General features: G+C 38.5%; 1 protein-coding gene across 4 annotated transcripts in view; it reads right to left on the bottom strand.

The window, feature by feature from the left end:
- ATP11C (ATPase phospholipid transporting 11C) overlaps positions 1-19,747 on the bottom strand; it is a 1,720,948-nt gene that overhangs the window by 339,943 nt on the left and 1,361,258 nt on the right. For all 4 annotated transcript variants that reach the window (XM_044057530.1, XM_044057531.1, XM_044057529.1 and 1 more), the window contains 2 exons: positions 6,855-7,052; positions 416-586 (listed from right to left, as the gene is read on the bottom strand). In XM_044057530.1, the coding sequence (XP_043913465.1) occupies positions 416-586; positions 6,855-7,052 (369 nt within the window). The remainder of the gene's footprint in view (positions 1-415; positions 587-6,854; positions 7,053-19,747) is intronic.

The following is a 19,747-nucleotide window of genomic DNA, read 5'->3' as shown; positions in this document are numbered from 1 at the left end:
GTTTCATGGTGTCAGTAGTTCATTATTAATCACTGCTCAGTTTCTTCTAGTAGCACTGGGTCACCTGTTGCTGTAATGTTGGCCTTCACTCATTTACATTTATTACTATAAAGCTTTTCAGTTAGTGTACTGCTATATAGTAACACATTTACTGCATTCTGCTACTCATGGCACTCCAACTAAAAGGGCATTAGTGACCCTGTGAATCTGCTGACCATCAAGTCACCCAGTAAATAAACATAGCACAAGTGGATTTTTCTAGAACAAATAAAGCACTCAAACTGATCTCCTACGGGACTACCTCTACCTTTCAGAAAATATGATGATTCTGATTTACAATTAGGATTCATGCAGTTGTTTCCCACTGACATTGCTATATCTGTGGTGATCACAATGAAAAGTACCAGCTTTGTACCTTTTCAGCTCGCCCATACAGTTTTGTGATTGGTCCATCAGTAGAGCAAAAGCCATCTACTTCTGTAAAGGGATCCTTATGACTGTATCTGTATCCATCTATGCAGCACTCGATGAACTCCATGTTGTTTTCTGTAAGTGTTCCAGTTTTATCTGTAAAGACGTATTCAACCTAGGAAAAAAAAAGAAAACCTTGTGACTACTCTGCAAAATAACATGAGGGTGGTGTGTGTGTGTGTGTGTGTGTGTGTGTGTGTGTGTGTGTGTGTGTGTGTGTGTGTGTGTGTGTATATATGAGACAGAGAGCTCATGTACAGTAACATTATGCACATGTTATGCTTACTGTCCTACTTGGTTCTTTCTTACCTCTACGGTCAAGCTCCCAGATGTAAGCACCCCATTTCCTAACCACAGTGGCTGCCCTTTCAATTGTCTTACTGCACTAGTAATTAAGCATATTTGCCCTCAAAACAGGTACATAGAGTAACAAAGGGTTCCAGGCTTGTTTGTGAGATAATGGTGATCAACGCTCTTGTTCAATCACTAATGTGCAGCTACCAGGCTCTGGCCTGGAAGACTGGGGTGCATCATGGGAATTCCTCTCCTTCCAGAGACACAGCAACCTCAGAGTTGGCATACATAAGTACTGGGATGTAGGAGTGCAGACTCCTCCCAAGTCATGGGGTATAAGGCATGACATATAGAACTGAACAATACCTGACCAAATCAACCAAAGTAACCCTTACAAACACCTTTGTATTGCCTTCTCTCCTCCATGGTGTACGTATATTTCCCAACCTCCAATCATCAGTAAAGTCTAAACTTGACAATGTTGAAATAAAATTGCTCTCTGCTGCATTGCTGCTAGTAAACCTCATTTCACCCATCACTGCTCAGCCTTCAGAGAAATCAACTGGTTAGAACTCCTCCAGTATCTAAATTACACTCAACTACTCACTGCCTAAAAGTTTCTGAACAAACCCACTGATTGCCCCTCACTTAGCACACTTCAAAAGACTATCATCTCCAAACCATACTATATTCTAATGACAAAACAAATGCTCTCCACCCGCAAGGCACATAATGCTGCCAGCCAAAGCCTTTATTCTTTCTGTGTATGTAAAGCTCGGAATCAAATTCCTATAACTATTACAAGCTCCCCTAATATCTCACGACCTTCATAAAATATTTCACATATAACTCATGGTTCTGTTCATGCAGTACACTTGGCTAACTCGTTAACTTTATTCTTCTTCCTATCATGCACTCCCTCCATCTTTCTGTCAATCTCTCTCTCTGACTCAGTTTCTCCTTTCATTCCATCCTTTTTACTTCCCCCTTTCCTTACCTGTCTCTCTTCTCTTATCCCTGCTAATAATCCCTCTCACTTACTGACTCATCCCATCCCACCCTCTGCTCTTATGACATATCTCTAACTGCTAATCTACCTTCCTTTTTTTCTATCATCTTACTAAATATCACTACAAACACTACTATCACTATGAAAGGCTCACTTACTGTGTCCAAAGTACAAATTCCAGCAACAAACAAAATAGGAAGACACAGAGACAGCTGATAAATCCAGCTCAAAACCTTTACTGCAATGCAACAAAACACAAGCACTTTCACCAAACAGGCATCATCAGGTGTATTACAAAAACACTAACAAACACACCCCTATTTATACATCAAATGTCACATGATACAAATTCAAATTTAAAACCACAAGTTTAAAGACACAACACATATAAAAGACATATAGATTTAATTTAAAAACATACATAAATAATACATACTAAAACTATACTTCCATACTAATAACTACCTTCTTAGGGGTCTCTTCTTTAATTTGGGTAGTAATGGAACTGATTCATTAAGCCCATATCCTACATCAGCCCTAAACCTCACTATCCATGAGGATTCCAAATCCTCGGTCTTAGCACGTATATCACCCATGTCCTACATCAGCCCTAAACCTCACTATCCATGAGGATTCCAAATCCTCGGTCCACATGTATATCACCCATGTCCTACATCAGCCCTAAACCTCACTATCCACGAGGATTCCAAATCATCGGTCTTAGCACGTATATCACTCATGTCCTACATCACCCTAAACCTCACTATCCACGAGGATTCCAAATCCTCGGTCTTAGCACGTACATCACCCTGCCTCACATTCTCATAAACCCTAGCAATTACTAAAAATTTAAAACCATGACTAGAGTCAGTACTCAAAACATGCTTCGCCAATGCACTAACCGCATTACCTTTATTAATGTGGTAGATATGTTCTCTTATGCGTTCTCTGAAGGATGGTCAGTCTTACCTATGTAAAACTTTTTGCATACAATGCAGTAAGCTAAATAAACAATATGTGTATTACATGTAGCTGCAATTGTGAAATTATAACATCTACCTTGGTCGGGATGTTCAAATTTGCAACTGCTGTCAATATATACACACCAGTTGCAATGACCACATGAACATCTTAATAGTAGTACTACCTTTTTGAATTTTACTATTGGTAGTTTTGGGGACTCCATAGATTTTTTGGATTTACATCTCACCTTTGACATCAACACCCTGAGATTTCAAAGTCAGACATTTAGAAAGAATACCTTTGTCAATCAATATTTACACAGAGAGAGTTTACATCCTGTTCTTCTGAAAAGTGGGGTTGTCAAAGGTCAGTTCATACGACTCAGTAGATTGACCACTGAACATTCGATTTTTTTAGAAGAGGTAGATAAATTGTTAAGCTATTTTTCAACAAAGAGGTTATGATTTGAACTGGCTTTGCAAGACAGTTCAGGAAGTTAAACAGCTTAGAGTGACTTCTGCACGTTCAATTTTGGACAATGATGTCACTCTAAGGGTTACATCTCACAGTGTTACAAATAATGGATATACGAATTTTACGTTAGCTTTTCCTATAACTATTTGTAATGAGATGAGTGTAATAAGAAAGATTCTCATGGAACATTGGAAGGTAATAACGGGCAATACAGAATTAGTCACGATTTTAGGTGAGAAACCATTTTTTTGTTACAAAAAGGTCACTAGTATTAAGCAAATTCTAGAATCCAAGAGAAATCAGATCGCAAGTTCAGTGATTTGTTCAGTTGGAAGTTTTTCATGTGGTAGATGCAGACAGTGTAGATACAGGAGTAAAGTGTCTAGCTTAGAATTTAAACATTTAAAAAGAAAGTTTGTGGCTAGAGCGCGATATGATTGTAGTACGACCAATGTGGTATATTGTGCAACATGTGATACATGCCAAAAATTTTATATTGGGAAAATGATTAGAGCATTAAACAAAAGAAGTTATGAGCATAGTTTAGCCATAAAGAAAAAAGATGTCAACAATGCTCTCACTGTTCATGCCACGGAATGTGTTTTGTTTAAGAACTTTTCTTTTTTTTGTTTTGGAAAGGGTCGACACTGACTTGTTCTCTGGGGACTATAAGACACTTTTGGAGTGTAAGGAAAGTTTGTGGAAAATATTGTTAATAGCTGATGAACCTCCTGGCCTCAATGGGGCAGTCAACATGAAAAGTTTTCTGCAGATGGCCAGAATTAAATAATTGTATAAATTAAATTTTTATTTGTTAATTTATACATATATATATATATATATATATATATATTTAAATCATTAGATTATATGTTAAGTCAGAAATATGTACATTAATCATTTGATCAATATTATTTATTTAAAAAAAAAAATTTGAATACAAACAGAAAGGTTACTTTAAGGTTTTTAAATGGAAAGTCATGTGATTTGATATCAAGTGGTATTTAAGCAGTTTGTAATGAATGTAATGTTTGTTCTGATGAAGCTCATGTGCATTAAAGTGAGTGAAAGCGCTTAACAAAGTTACTCTGGTGGTCCTGTGGTTGGATTTATTGTCTCAGTTCAGGTCTTTCGGTGTCATTATTATGTTTTGAGTACTGACTCTAGTCATGTCTTTAAATTTTTAGTATTTGCTAGGGTTTATGAGAATGTGAGGCAGGGTGATATACGTGCTAAGACCAAGGATTTGAAATCCTCATAGATAGTAAGGTTTAGAGCTGATGTAGGACATGGGCTTAATGAATCAGTTCCATTACTACCCAAATTAAAGAAGAGTCCCCTAAGAAGGTAGTTATTAGTATTGAAGTATAGTTTTAGTATGTATTATTTATGTATGTTTTTAAATTAAATCTATATGTCTTTTATATGTGTTGTGTCTTTAAATTTGTGGTTTTAAATTTTAATTTGTATCATGTGACATTTGATGTATAAATAGGGGTGTGTTTGTTAGTGCTTTTGTAATACACTTGATGATGCCTGTTTGGTGAAAGCGCTTGTGTTTTGTTGCACTGCAGTAAAAGTTTTGAACTGGATATATCAGCTGTCTCTGTGTCTTCCTATTCGTTTGTTGCTGGAATCTTACTAAATATGTTTATTCTCTTGCCTCGTAAAATACAACCTAGTTTTATTATTCAATTAAATTAAATATTTAATTATTCAATGTCAGCAACCACTTCTTAACCTAAGCTAACTGTAAAAACTTTTATCTTTTCTCATCTACTATTTGTACTCAGTACATTGTACTATCTGATTGTAAATTATGTCTTTTAAATTGTTTGTAATATCTACTGTACTCAGAACACTATCATTTGGCTGTAAATTATGTCTTTTAAAATGTTTGTAATATGAAGGCCTCTGCTGAAAATACCTTTTACCCAGTCAGACTTCCCCAGTCAACAAATGTCAATAAATGAATACAAATAAATAAATAGAGGAATGGGTTAACTTCACGTAACGAGGAGGAGTAACTGAGGAGAATGGAAATCTAAATGCAGAGGTCAAAGCTAGAAACAAAATGAATGTAGACAACCGGGGTAGTGAACAACAGAAAAATGGCCAACACTGCTTCTATATGGCAGAGTAACCTGAGCAATGAAGGCAGAGCAGTTGAGGAAGCTTGAGGTAATGGAGATGAAGTGCCTGATATGGGTAATATGATGCACAGTGTGGGAGAAAGAAAGAAATGAGGACACCAGAGTTGTAGCCCCTGTTGCACGGAAAGTCAAGGAAAACAATTTGCAGTGGTTCAGTCATGTATAGGAAAACAAAAGATGGTTTGGTAAAGCAGATTTGGGAGGGACAGGAAGGATGAAGGCAAGACAAAATGAAGATGTCCAGCTAAGAGATGCATGGATTGCATGAGAGAAGAAATGGGATAGTCAGACATGTCTGTCAAATAAAGGGGGGGGGGGTGATGATAATATACATACCTCCTTAACATTTTACAAATCCCATCACCCAACACAAGCTACCATGAGCTACTACGTGTTCATATCGTTCAGGTAGAACCTCATACTAAAAGAACTATCCATAGCCAAGTTAATAAACCAATCTTACTCCTACTGCAGTATCACAGTCTTAGCAATAACGTGTATTTATGGCAACAGTATGATCATGGAACCTGAGCAGTTATATAATTAATCCTACAGTGTGACAATAAGTTATATCATTAATATTATACTGTGAGAATAAGCAATGCATTAGAACTGAAATCCACAGTGGAACATCAGTTGCACTATTATACCACTTTATTTTCAGTCACTGTGCATTGTTTTGTAAGCTCCTGACAACATGCTTGGTAAATATTAGCTCACCCTGGTGGATCAGCTGTGCAAATCAGATAAGACCCATTGTTCTAACAGCAGTGTTATCAATTATTTCCGCAGTACCCTCTTGCAACATGTTATGGTTAAGCAGAATGAAGTCAAGATAAATATCATCATACATACATATGATTTTCTGAATCTTTTGAAGAAAACTAAAAGGCAGCAAGTACACTTAATTCTGCCTTCCAAGCAAAAAATGTTTTATATCAGGATAGAGTCCATTGAGTCACACAGTCACAGATGGTGTCCACGGGGCACAGCAGTGTCAAAGCAATCATGGACCCCCATCCAAAATATATATTGGCTTAGCTTTAAAGATGTATTAACTCAGTATTTTTTCAAGTGGTGAGAACAGACTTACTAGCAAGGACTGGGTCACCTTAGGAGATACCAGAGCAAAATTAAAAAAAAAACAAAAAACTGTGCACTTAAAATTCTAATCATGACATATTGTTTAATGTGGAATCAAGCTAAATGAAGGCTAACATCAGATATGTGTATTTGAATGGAAAACAATAATAACAGAAAAATGTACTAAGCCAAACCTTTGTTATATCAAGTATGTGAGATTGTGTGCCGTTGAAGAATCCGTCTTCAAATAAGGAAGGCCAAAGTACTTTATATCTACAGCAGGTTCAGTGACTTTTGATACCTTGGAGGAAGGCTCAAAGTCACATACTCTGACAAGCTGTATGTTAAGTCACCACGAGCAGATATGTACAACACGCACATGTAAATAGAAAAGGTCATCACCTAACCTGGCCAAGTTCTTCATTAAGGTCTGATGTGTTCACCAGTGCACCCTCTTGTATTTTTTCGTCATACATCTCTTCATCCCAGGAAATAAAGAACGAGCCGAAAAACTTCTGCATTTCCACGGTTACATACATGGACACTGGGATGATGAAGTTGAACAAAACCATGAAGGACAGAAAGTCTGTGAACATGTGTAAAAACTGCAAGAAAAAGAAAAAAAAAATACACTTTTAACGAAAAGAAAGCAGCAGAGGTACAGAGGAATGACACTTAGGATCACACTTCAAAATGTAACAGAAATGATTCTATCTGTGTACTGTGTTATTTACCAAAATAGCTGACACACTTCACCAGTACATGGTACATCACCACTTATACTCCAAGACGGGTACCAGCAACAAAGTAGTTCCAACTTCCTACAAAAGCAGCAGCAGTTTTCTTACCAGCTTTTACGTTTTAATATTTTAGTTAAGACTGGGTACAAGGCAAATGAACATGTACTGTCCTGATATATGCAGAATGCTTTCAATGTACTGACATATGCAGAACGCTTTAATGTACATTCCAGTAGCTAACCTTAAAAGGGAAGGTCTTAGTTTTGGATGGTCTTCTTTACATGGCAAGTTTTTACTCAGAGCAGAATGTAAATATAAAATATTCAATAGCAGTTAGCTACATATTATGATTTTATTTGTTGCTTTCCTATAGCATAGTGACCTTCTACACAATAATTTGTTATATGTTTTTTATTCTTTTTTTGTTTGATTTTATTGCAATTAAGTTAATCTAAAAATTGGAAAATGTGTTTATAGCTAGTTTTTAGTTAAAAATCAGTATAGTCATATGTTTATTATTCAGCATAACTATGTGTATGTCAGTCAAATTATTCCACTGAAATAATAATTTAATGAGAACTTTTTCGTTCATAAAATAAAAATTAGGGCATATGTTTTAATTTGTATTGTATGCAGATGACTGTTTATTTTGTATTTATTATATCTAATCATTATGCTTGACTGGGGCGCCTCCTTTTCCTCTGTATGCCCCCTTTCTTTCCATCTCTGTCTTGCTATGGTGGATTTATTCTGAAAAGATTCACACTATATTTAAAAAAACATTGAAAAGCCAGTTAACTTTAACAGTATCACTTAACGTACAGACAGTGGATTTTATGTTACACAATCATGATATACAATACACAAAGAAACCATGAATGCTAATAAACATGAATTAATGAAACTATAAAAATGCACCAATGACTTCTCTGTGATTCCATATATGCGTGTGTGTACAGTATAAGTATATACACACACACACACACACACACACACACACACACACACACACACACACACACACACACACTACTTTAACAGCAGCAGTGTTATACAGCTATGGAGACATTTCTAGATATGCTTTCTTCATTGGTTTAAAGAATGTACTTCATGTGAAATGGTTTATGTTTTTCTGTAATTAAAAATGTTTTTGCTTGAAAAAGTCTGAAGGATAAAATCTCTTCCTTTCAGACTGGAATTATTTATTTTGCCTGGCTTGAAATTACAACTTGTTCCAAATGATTAGTTTTTTTTGTCTGTCATGCACACATCACCTGTACACTGCAAATCTAATACTTTCACTCATAGCAGAAACAAGAACTTAAATCTTCATCAATAGATAGTTAAAGAAGGTAGAGATGCAGATTTGCAGCTTTGGAAGAAAAACTGCAACAGAAACCAAAGACAACCACAAAGCATTTTTTAGCTATGTCACAAACCTAAACAGCAACTCTCAGATCTACTCTGAGCTACAGCATAACGGTTCAAAGTTCACAGAACCAACTGATGTCGCCAATATACTGGCAGATAAGTTCAGTGCAAAATTCACCCCACCCTCACCCGCTAAAGGGCCCATATCTATACCAGACGATAGTGCTGCCCCTAAAATCACAGACACCCAGGTGAAAAAAGCACTCTCCAAGGCAAGAAAACAGAGCAGCCATGGGACCAGACAGCATCCCAGGCTGCATGTTACATGAACTTGAAAACTCACCTTACTACCATGTTCCACCACAGCCTCAACTCAGGCTATGTGCTCACAGAGGGGCACATGGCAACAGTTATCCCACTCCACAAAGGAGGTGCCACCACTGATCCCGGGAACTACTGCCCCATCAGCCTGACGAGCCTCGTCTGCAAGGCCATGGAGCGCAATGTTATGGAACTCATAAACAACGACATTGGGAACCTACAAACACTAGACCTCACCCAGTTTGGGTTCATAAAGGGAAGGTCATGTCTCCTAAATCTGGTTGACTTTTTCGAAATGGTCACTAAAGCAATAGATGAGGGAAAGGTGGTTCACACAGCATACCTTGATCTTGCAAAGGCATTTGATACCATTCCCCACTCGGGAATTATAAACAAACTCACCAACCTAAATATAAACCCCTACGTTACAAGATGGGTTGCTAACTGGCTCTTGGATAGAACACATTCAGTGAGAATAGGAAACGCTAGATCCGACTCCAAATCTGTGACTAGTGGAGTACCATAGGGCTCAGTCTTGGGACCCCCTCCTGTTCAGTATCTACTTCTCGGAGGTACAAGCAAACATGGAGGGACTATGGCTAACAAAGTTCGCAGATAACTGCAAACTGGGTGCCATAATTGAGACTCCTACTGACGTACACATCCTTCAAAAGGGTCTCACGGATACAGATACGTGGTGCCAAAATCATGGCCTCAAGCTAAATGCCAAAAGGTGCATTGTTATCCCTTTTGGGAAAAAAACAAGTACCAATGAATTACAACACAGGTGGCAGCCCATTTATCGCAGAGGGTGTGATGAGAGACATGGGGACACAGGTGGATAGTAACATCTCCTTCGAAAACCACATTGCTAAAGTGGTTAGAAAATCCTTCTACATGGCCCACCTTATCACAAAGGGGTTTGCATCTAGGAATAGAGAAGTTATTGTCCCCCTCTACTCATCTCTCATTAGACCCATTATTGAATATAATGCCCCGTTCAGGATGTACCTTACAAGACATCTACAACAACTGGAGAGGCCACAAAAGTACCTCACAAAGAGGGTAACAGGCCTTAAACAGATGCCTTATGCCATGAGGCTAAAAAACTCAAACTGTACTCGGTCGCGTACCGGCTACTCAGAGGTGATCTCTGCCTGACATACAAGGCAATGTCAAACCCCGAATTGCTAGAAATGCTCCACCTAAGGAAAACCCAATCCACCAGAGCTACACGCTCAAGGGACATAAACCTGACATCAACAATAAACATGACTTGTTGGAGGGATAGATTCGTGTCCCAGAGGCTCCCCTTGCTCTGGAATAAGGTCCCCATATATGTGAGGCAGAGCTCCTCATTAGCGCTCTTCAAGAGGAATCTTGATGAGAGGATGGGAAACAGGAAATTCACCCCGGGAATCACTTCTGTGGCCCTGCTTGACATAGGCGCAGGTAACTCCACGTGGGAGGGAGGCAAAAGCAGAAACATTTTGGCTAGGCTTAATTATGCCCTAGGGCCAATAGCCTAGTACCTACCTATGAACCTATGCAGATTTATCACACACCTCAAACAGACTTCCCCTGCAAGTTATTCAATGTGACTCACTAGCATCCATCATATGGAACATAGATGACTGCATCGTTTCCACACATTTACACCAGGATTGACTGCCCTAGCCCTCCCTGAAAAAGGGGGGGGGTACGGTTTAAGGGTGGGAACTAGCATACAGTTCTAAGACTAAGTTTCCCTGAGACATCTATGACTCTATGAAAACTACTTACAGGCATCTACTGTTATCCCATATAGCTCTACCTCAAGCATACCTCTTAACTGTACACATTTTTACAGAATTTCCAGATATTTTTGTTGTATTTTTGGTCTGATCCTCAAAAAAATTGTCTTTTTTTGGCAAAATCACTGAAGACTGAAATCACTAAATAATGACATACATTTGAGTTTCAGACTTCATATACTTCTAAAAACGTATGTTAACATTAATTGTTATTTTAGCAACTTTCTAAGTTTATATGAGCAATGTTTAAAATCTGCCCCTATTTTTGGGCCTTTGTCCCCCCATTATTACATGCTTTGTCCAGATTTCTTGTGTTAAGAGGTTGAGAGGTACGACCGCAAGGTTAATAAATGTCAGCCTGTCACATTTATCAGCATAAATGCCCTACCATTTAAAGCTGATGACACTATTAGTAAACTAGGTGTCACCATCGACAATAATCTGAACTTCGACATCCATATCAACAATACTATACAGACTGTCAACAAAAAAATCGGCACTCTCTATAGGATTAAACCCTTCCTTTGTCCTACTGCCAAAACTACTATAGCTCACACTCATTTGATCTCAACACTCCTTTACGCTTCTCCTATTTTTACTAATCTACCCAAGAGTGCCTTCAGCAAATTGAAATCATCCTATAATAACATTGCAAGATTTGCAACAGGAAACCCATTTAGAACACACCATTGTATAAATCTAAATCAGCTACTATGGTTAGAACTACAACACCGGATTAAATTTCACCAACTAACCATTGCCCACAACATTCTTTACAAACCTTCTAATACCCCTAGTTTATTTAGCGTCATTACCCCCTTTAAAAGTCTGAAGTCTCTACGGCTCCTCACACAAACTTCTTGTACACACCTCCAAATCTAATAATAGGGTTGGGGATTCTCTCTTTTCTTATACTGTAGGTAAATCCTGGAATCTTCTCCCTAATGACCTCTCCTCACTTACTTCCTTATCACACTTCAAAAATAGACTTAAATTTTACCTTAAATCATACTGGCTATGCCCCTGTACCAAACCAGACTAGTCATCTATCTCTTTACACTTGACCTTGCCTATCCTGTGCTTACTATCCACTGTCACATCGTCCTTCTTACTATACTTCTCTCATGTCTCCCTATCCTGTGCTTACTATCCACTGTTACATCTTCCTTCTTACTATACTTCTCTCATGTCTCCCTATCCTGTGCTTACTATCCACTGTTACATCTTCCTTCTTACTATACTTCTCTCATGTCTCCCTATCCTGTGCTTACTATCCACTGTTACATCTTCCTTCTTACTATACTTCTCTCATGTCTCCCTATCCTGTGCTTACTATCCACTGTTACATCTTCCTTCTTACTATACTTCTCTCATGTCTCCTATCCTGTGCTTACTATCCACTGTTACATCTTCCTTCTTACTATACTTCTCTCATGTCTCCCTATCCTGTGCTTACTATCCACTGTTACATCTTCCTTCTTACTATACTTCTCTCATGTCTCCCTATCCTGTGCTTACTATCCACTGTTACATCTTCCTTCTTACTATACTTCTCTCATGTCTCCCTATCTTGTGCTTACTATACACTGTTACATCTTCCTTCTTACTATACTTCTCTCATGTCTCCCTATCCTGTGCTTACTATCCACTGTTACATCTTCCTTCTTACTATACTTCTCTCATGTCTCCCTATCCTGTGCTTACTATCCACTGTTACATCTTCCTTCTTACTATACTTCTCTCATGTCTCCCTATCCTGTGCTTACTATCCACTGTTACACCTTCCTTCTTACTATACTTCTCTCATGTCTCCCTATCCTGTGCTTACTATCCACTGTTACATCTTCCTTCTTACTATACTTCTCTCATGTCTCCCTATCCTGTGCTTACTATCCACTGTTACATCTTCCTTCTTACTATACTTCTCTCATGTCTCCCTATCCTGTGCTTACTACCACTGTTACATCTTCCTTCTTACTATACTTCTCTCATGTCTCCCTATCCTGTGCTTACTATCCACTGTTACATCTTCCTTCTTACTATACATCTCTCATGTCTCCCTATCCTGTGCTTACTATCCACTGTTACATCTTCCTTCTTACTATACTTCTCTCATGTCTCCCTATCCTGTGCTTACTATCCACTGTTACATCGTCCTTCTTACTATACTTCTCTCATGTCTCCCTATCCTGTGCTTACTATCCACTGTTACATCTTCCTTCTTACTATACTTCTCTCATGTCTCCCTATCCTGTGCTTACTATCCACTGTTACATCTTCCTTCTTACTATACTTCTCTCATGTCTCCCTATCTTGTGCTTACTATACACTGTTACATCGTCCTTCTTACTATACTTCTCTCATGTCTCCCTATCCTGTGCTTACTATCCACTGTTACATCTTCCTTCTTACTATACATCTCTCATGTCTCCCTATCCTGTGCTTACTATCCACTGTGACATCGTCCTTCTTACTATACTTCTCTCATGTCTCCCTATCTTGTGCTTACTATCCACTGTTACATATTCATTCTTACTATACTTCTCTCATGTCTCCCTATCTTGTGCTTACTATACACTGTTACATCGTCCTTCTTACTATACTTCTCTCATGTCTCCCTATCTTGTGCTTACTATCCACTGTTACATCATCCTTCTTACTATACTTCTCTCATGTCTCCCTATCTTGTGCTTACTATCCACTGTTACATCTTCCTTCTTACTATACTTCTCTCATGTCTCCCTATCTTGTGCTTACTATCCACTGTTACATCTTCATTCTTACTATACTTCTCTCATGTCTCCCTATCCTGTGCTTACTATCCACTGTTACATCTTCCTTCTTACTATACTTCTCTCATGTCTCCCTATCTTGTGCTTACTATCCACTGTTACATCTTCCTTCTTACTATACGTCTCTCATGTCTCCCTATTTTGTGCTTACTATCCACTGTTACATCTTCCTTCTTACTATACTTCTCTCATGTCTCCCTATCTTGTGCTTACTATCCACTGTTACATCTTCCTTCTTACTATACTTCTCTCATGTCTCCCTATCCTGTGCTTACTATCCACTGTTACATCGTCCTTCTTACTATACTTCTCTCATGTCTCCCTATCTTGTGCTTACTATACACTGTTACATCGTCCTTCTTACTATACTTCTCTCATGTCTCCCTATCCTGTGCTTACTATCCACTGTTACATCTTCCTTCTTACTATACTTCTCATGTCTCCCTATCCTGTGCTTACTATCCACTGTTACATCTTCCTTCTTACTATACTTCTCTCATGTCTCCCTATCTTGTGCTTACTATCCACTGTTACATCTTCCTTCTTACTATACTTCTCTCATGTCTCCCTATCTTGTGCTTACTATCCACTGTTACATCTTCCTTCTTACTATACTTCTCTCATGTCTCCCTATCTTGTGCTTACTATCCACTGTTACATCTTCCTTCTTACTATACTTCTCTCATGTCTCCCTATCCTGTGCTTACTATCCACTGTTACATCTTCCTTCTTACTATACTTCTCTCATGTCTCCCTATCCTGTGCTTACTATCCACTGTTACATCTTCCTTCTTACTATACTTCTCTCATGTCTCCCTATCTTGTGCTTACTATCCACTGTTACATCTTCCTTCTTACTATACTTCTCTCATGTCTCCCTATCTTGTGCTTACTATCCACTGTTACATCTTCCTTCTTACTATACTTCTCTCATGTCTCCCTATCTTGTGCTTACTATCCACTGTTACATCTTCCTTCTTACTATACTTCTCTCATGTCTCCCTATCTTGTGCTTACTATCCACTGTTACATCTTCCTTCTTACTATACTTCTCTCATGTCTCCCTATCTTGTGCTTACTATCCACTGTTACATCTTCCTTCTTACTATACTTCTCTCATGTCTCCCTATCCTGTGCTTACTATCCACTGTTACATCTTCCTTCTTACTATACTTCTCTCATGTCTCCCTATCCTGTGCTTACTATCCACTGTTACATCTTCCTTCTTACTATACTTCTCTCATGTCTCCCTATCTTGTGCTTACTATCCACTGTTACATCTTCCTTCTTACTATACTTCTCTCATGTCTCCCTATCTTGTGCTTACTATCCACTGTTACATCTTCCTTCTTACTATACTTCTCTCATGTCTCCCTATCTTGTGCTTACTATCCACTGTTACATCTTCCTTCTTACTATACTTCTCTCATGTCTCCCTATCTTGTGCTTACTATCCACTGTTACATCTTCCTTCTTACTATACTTCTCTCATGTCTCCCTATCCTGTGCTTACTATCCACTGTTACATCTTCCTTCTTACTATACTTCTCTCATGTCTCCCTATCTTGTGCTTACTATCCACTGTTACATCTTCCTTCTTACTATACTTCTCTCATGTCTCCCTATCTTGTGCTTACTATCCACTGTTACATCTTCCTTCTTACTATACTTCTCTCATGTCTCCTTATGTCTCCCTATCTTGTGCTTACTATCCACTGTTACATCTTCCTTCTTACTATACTTCTCTCATGTCTCCCTATCTTGTGCTTACTATCCACTGTTACATCTTCCTTCTTACTATACTTCTCTCATGTCTCCCTATCTTGTGCTTACTATCCACTGTTACATCTTCCTTCTTACTATACTTCTCTCATGTCTCCCTATCCTTGTGCTTACTATCCACTGTTACATCTTCCTTCTTACTATACTTCTCTCATGTCTCCCTATCCTGTGCTTACTATCCACTGTTACATCTTCCTTCTTACTATACTTCTCTCATGTCTCCTATCCTGTGCTTACTATCCACTGTTACATCTTCCTTCTTACTATACTTCTCTCATGTCTCCCTATCCTGTGCTTACTATCCACTGTTACATCTTCCTTCTTACTATACTTCTCTCATGTCTCCCTATCTTGTGCTTACTATCCACTGTTACATCTTCCTTCTTACTATACTTCTCTCATGTCTCCCTATCCTGTGCTTACTATCCACTGTTACATCTTCCTTCTTACTATACTTCTCTCATGTCTCCCTATCTTGTGCTTACTATCCACTGTTACATCTTCCTTCTTACTATACTTCTCTCATGTCTCCCTATCCTGTGCTTACTATCCACTGTTACATCTTCCTTCTTACTATACTTCTCTCATGTCTCCCTATCCTGTGCTTACTATCCACTGTTACATCTTCCTTCTTACTATACTTCTCTCATGTCTCCCTATCCTGTGCTTACTATCCACTGTTACATCTTCCTTCTTACTATACTTCTCTCATGTCTCCCTATCCTGTGCTTACTATCCACTGTTACATCTTCCTTCTTACTATACTTCTCTCATGTCTCCCTATCCTGTGCTTACTATCCACTGTTACATCTTCCTTCTTACTATACTTCTCTCATGTCTCCCTATCCTGTGCTTACTATCCACTGTTACATCTTCCTTCTTACTATACTTCTCTCATGTCTCCCTATCCTGTGCTTACTATCCACTGTTACATCTTCCTTCTTACTATACTTCTCTCATGTCTCCCTGTCTTGTGCTTACTACCCACTGTTACATCTTCCTTCTTAATATACTTCTCACGTTTCCTATCTTGTGCTTACTATCCACTGTTACATCTTCCTTCTTACTATACTTCTCTCATGTCTCCCTATCCTGTGCTTACTATCCACTGTTACATCTTCCTTCTTACTATACTTCTCTCATGTCTCCCTATCCTGTGCTTAATATCCACTGTTACATCTTCATTCTTACTATACTTCTCACGTTTCCTATCCTGTGCTTAATATCCACTGTTACATCTTCATTCTTACTATACTTATCTCATGTCTCCCTATCCTGTGCTTACTATCCACTGTTACATATTCCTTCTTACTATACTTCTCTCATGTCTCCTATCCTGTGCTTACTATCCACTGTTACATCTTCCTTCTTACTATACTTCTCTCATGTCTCCCTATCCTGTGCTTACTACCCACTGTTACATCTTCCTTCTTAATATACTTCTCACGTTTCCTATCTTGTGCTTACTATCCACTGTTACATCTTCCTTCTTACTATACTTCTCTCATGTCTCCCTATCCTGTGCTTACTATCCACTGTTACATCTTCCTTCTTACTATACTTCTCTCATGTCTCCCTATCCTGTGCTTACTATCCACTGTTACATCTTCCTTCTTACTATACTTCTCTCATGTCTCCCTATCTTGTGCTTACTATCCACTGTTACATCTTCCTTCTTACTATACTTCTCTCATGTCTCCCTATCCTGTGCTTACTATCCACTGTTACATCTTCCTTCTTACTATACTTCTCTCATGTCTCCCTATCCTGTGCTTACTATCCACTGTTACATCTTCCTTCTTACTATACTTCTCTCATGTCTCCCTATCCTGTGCTTACTATCCACTGTTACATCTTCCTTCTTACTATACTTCTCTCATGTCTCCCTATCTTGTGCTTACTATCCACTGTTACATCTTCCTTCTTACTATACTTCTCTCATGTCTCCCTATCTTGTGCTTACTATCCACTGTTACATCTTCCTTCTTACTATACTTCTCTCATGTCTCCCTATCCTGTGCTTACTATCCACTGTTACATCTTCCTTCTTACTATACTTCTCTCATGTCTCCCTATCCTGTGCTTACTATCCACTGTTACATCTTCCTTCTTACTATACTTCTCTCATGTCTCCCTATCCTGTGCTTACTATCCACTGTTACATCTTCCTTCTTACTATACTTCTCTCATGTCTCCCTATCTTGTGCTTACTATCCACTGTTACATCTTCCTTCTTACTATACTTCTCTCATGTCTCCCTATCCTGTGCTTACTATCCACTGTTACATCTTCCTTCTTACTATACTTCTCTCATGTCTCCCTATCCTGTGCTTACTATCCACTGTTACATCTTCCTTCTTACTATACTTCTCTCATGTCTCCCTATCTTGTGCTTACTATCCACTGTTACATCTTCCTTCTTACTATACTTCTCTCATGTCTCCCTATCCTGTGCTTACTATCCACTGTTACATCTTCCTTCTTACTATACTTCTCTCATGTCTCCCTATCTTGTGCTTACTATCCACTGTTACATCTTCCTTCTTACTATACTTCTCTCATGTCTCCCTATCCTGTGCTTACTATCCACTGTTACATCTTCCTTCTTACTATACTTCTCTCATGTCTCCTATCCTGTGCTTACTATCCACTGTTACATCTTCCTTCTTACTATACTTCTCTCATGTCTCCTATCCTGTGCTTACTATCCATCCACTGTTACATCGTCCTTCTTACTATACTTCTCTCATGTCTCCCTATCTTGTTCTCAGTATCGGCTGTTACATCTTTTTTCTTACTATACTTTTCACGTCTCCCTATCCTGTGATTACTATCCACTGTTACATCTTCCTTCTTACTATACTTCTCTCATGTCTCCCTATCCTGTGCTTACTATCCACTGTTACATCTTCCTTCTTACTATACTTCTCTCATGTCTCCCTATCTTGTGCTTACTATCCACTGTTACATCTTCCTTCTTACTATACTTCTCTCATGTCTCCCTATCTTGTGCTTACTATCCACTGTTACATCTTCCTTCTTACTATACTTCTCTCATGTCTCCCTATCCTGTGCTTACTATCCACTGTTACATCTTCCTTCTTACTATACTTCTCTCATGTCTCCCTATCCTGTGCTTACTATCCACTGTTACATCTTCCTTCTTACTATACTTCTCTCATGTCTCCCTATCCTGTGCTTACTATCCACTGTTACATCTTCCTTCTTACTATACTTCTCACGTTTCCTATCTTGTGCTTACTATCCACTGTTACATCTTCCTTCTTACTATACTTCTCTCATGTCTCCCTATCCTGTGCTTACTATCCACTGTTACATCTTCCTTCTTACTATACTTCTCTCATGTCTCCCTATCCTGTGCTTAATATCCACTGTTACATCTTCATTCTTACTATACTTATCTCATGTCTCCCATGTCTCCCTATCCTGTGCTTACTATCCACTGTTACATCTTCCTTCTTACTATACTTCTCTCATGTCTCCCTATCCTGTGCTTACTATCCACTGTTACATCTTCCTTCTTACTATACTTCTCACGTCTCCCTATCCTGTGCTTACTATCCACTGTTACATCTTCCTTCTTACTATACTTCTCTCATGTCTCCCTATCTTGTGCTTACTATCCACTGTTACATCTTCCTTCTTACTATACTTCTCTCATGTCTCCCTATCTTGTGCTTACTATCCACTGTTACATCTTCCTTCTTACTATACTTCTCTCATGTCTCCCTATCCTGTGCTTACTATCCACTGTTACATCTTCCTTCTTACTATACTTCTCTCATGTCTCCTATCTTGTGCTTACTATCCACTGTTACATCTTCCTTCTTACTATACTTCTCTCATGTCTCCCTATCCTGTGCTTACTATCCACTGTTACATCTTCCTTCTTACTATACTTCTCTCATGTCTCCCTATCCTGTGCTTACTATCCACTGTTACATCTTCCTTCTTACTATACTTCTCTCATGTCTCCCTATCTTGTGCTTACTATCCACTGTTACATCTTCCTTCTTACTATACTTCTCTCATGTCTCCCTATCTTGTGCTTACTATCCACTGTTACATCTTCCTTCTTACTATACTTCTCTCATGTCTCCCTATCCTGTGCTTACTATCCACTGTTACATCTTCCTTCTTACTATACTTCTCTCATGTCTCCCTATCCTGTGCTTACTATCCACTGTTACATCTTCCTTCTTACTATAGTTCTCTCATGTCACCCTATCTTGTGATTACTATCCACTGTTGCAACCTCCTTCTTACTAAACTTCTTTCATGTCTCCCTATCCACTGTTACATCTTCCTTCTTACTATACTTCTCTCATGTCTCCCTATCTTGTGCTTACTATCCACTGTTACACCTTCCTTCTTACTATACTTCTCTCATGTCTCCCTATCCTGTGCTTACTATCCACTGTTACATCTTCCTTCTTACTATACTTCTCTCATGTCTCCCTATCCTGTGCTTACTATCCAC

The sequence above is a fragment of the Protopterus annectens genome, chromosome 15.part0 (assembly GCF_019279795.1).
Source record: "Protopterus annectens isolate FY-2018-M chromosome 15.part0, PAN1.0, whole genome shotgun sequence".
NCBI classification, from domain to species: domain Eukaryota; kingdom Metazoa; phylum Chordata; order Ceratodontiformes; family Protopteridae; genus Protopterus; species Protopterus annectens.
The sequence above is the reverse complement of the archived record's forward strand: the minus strand, read 5'-3'. Positions and strand labels throughout refer to the sequence as shown.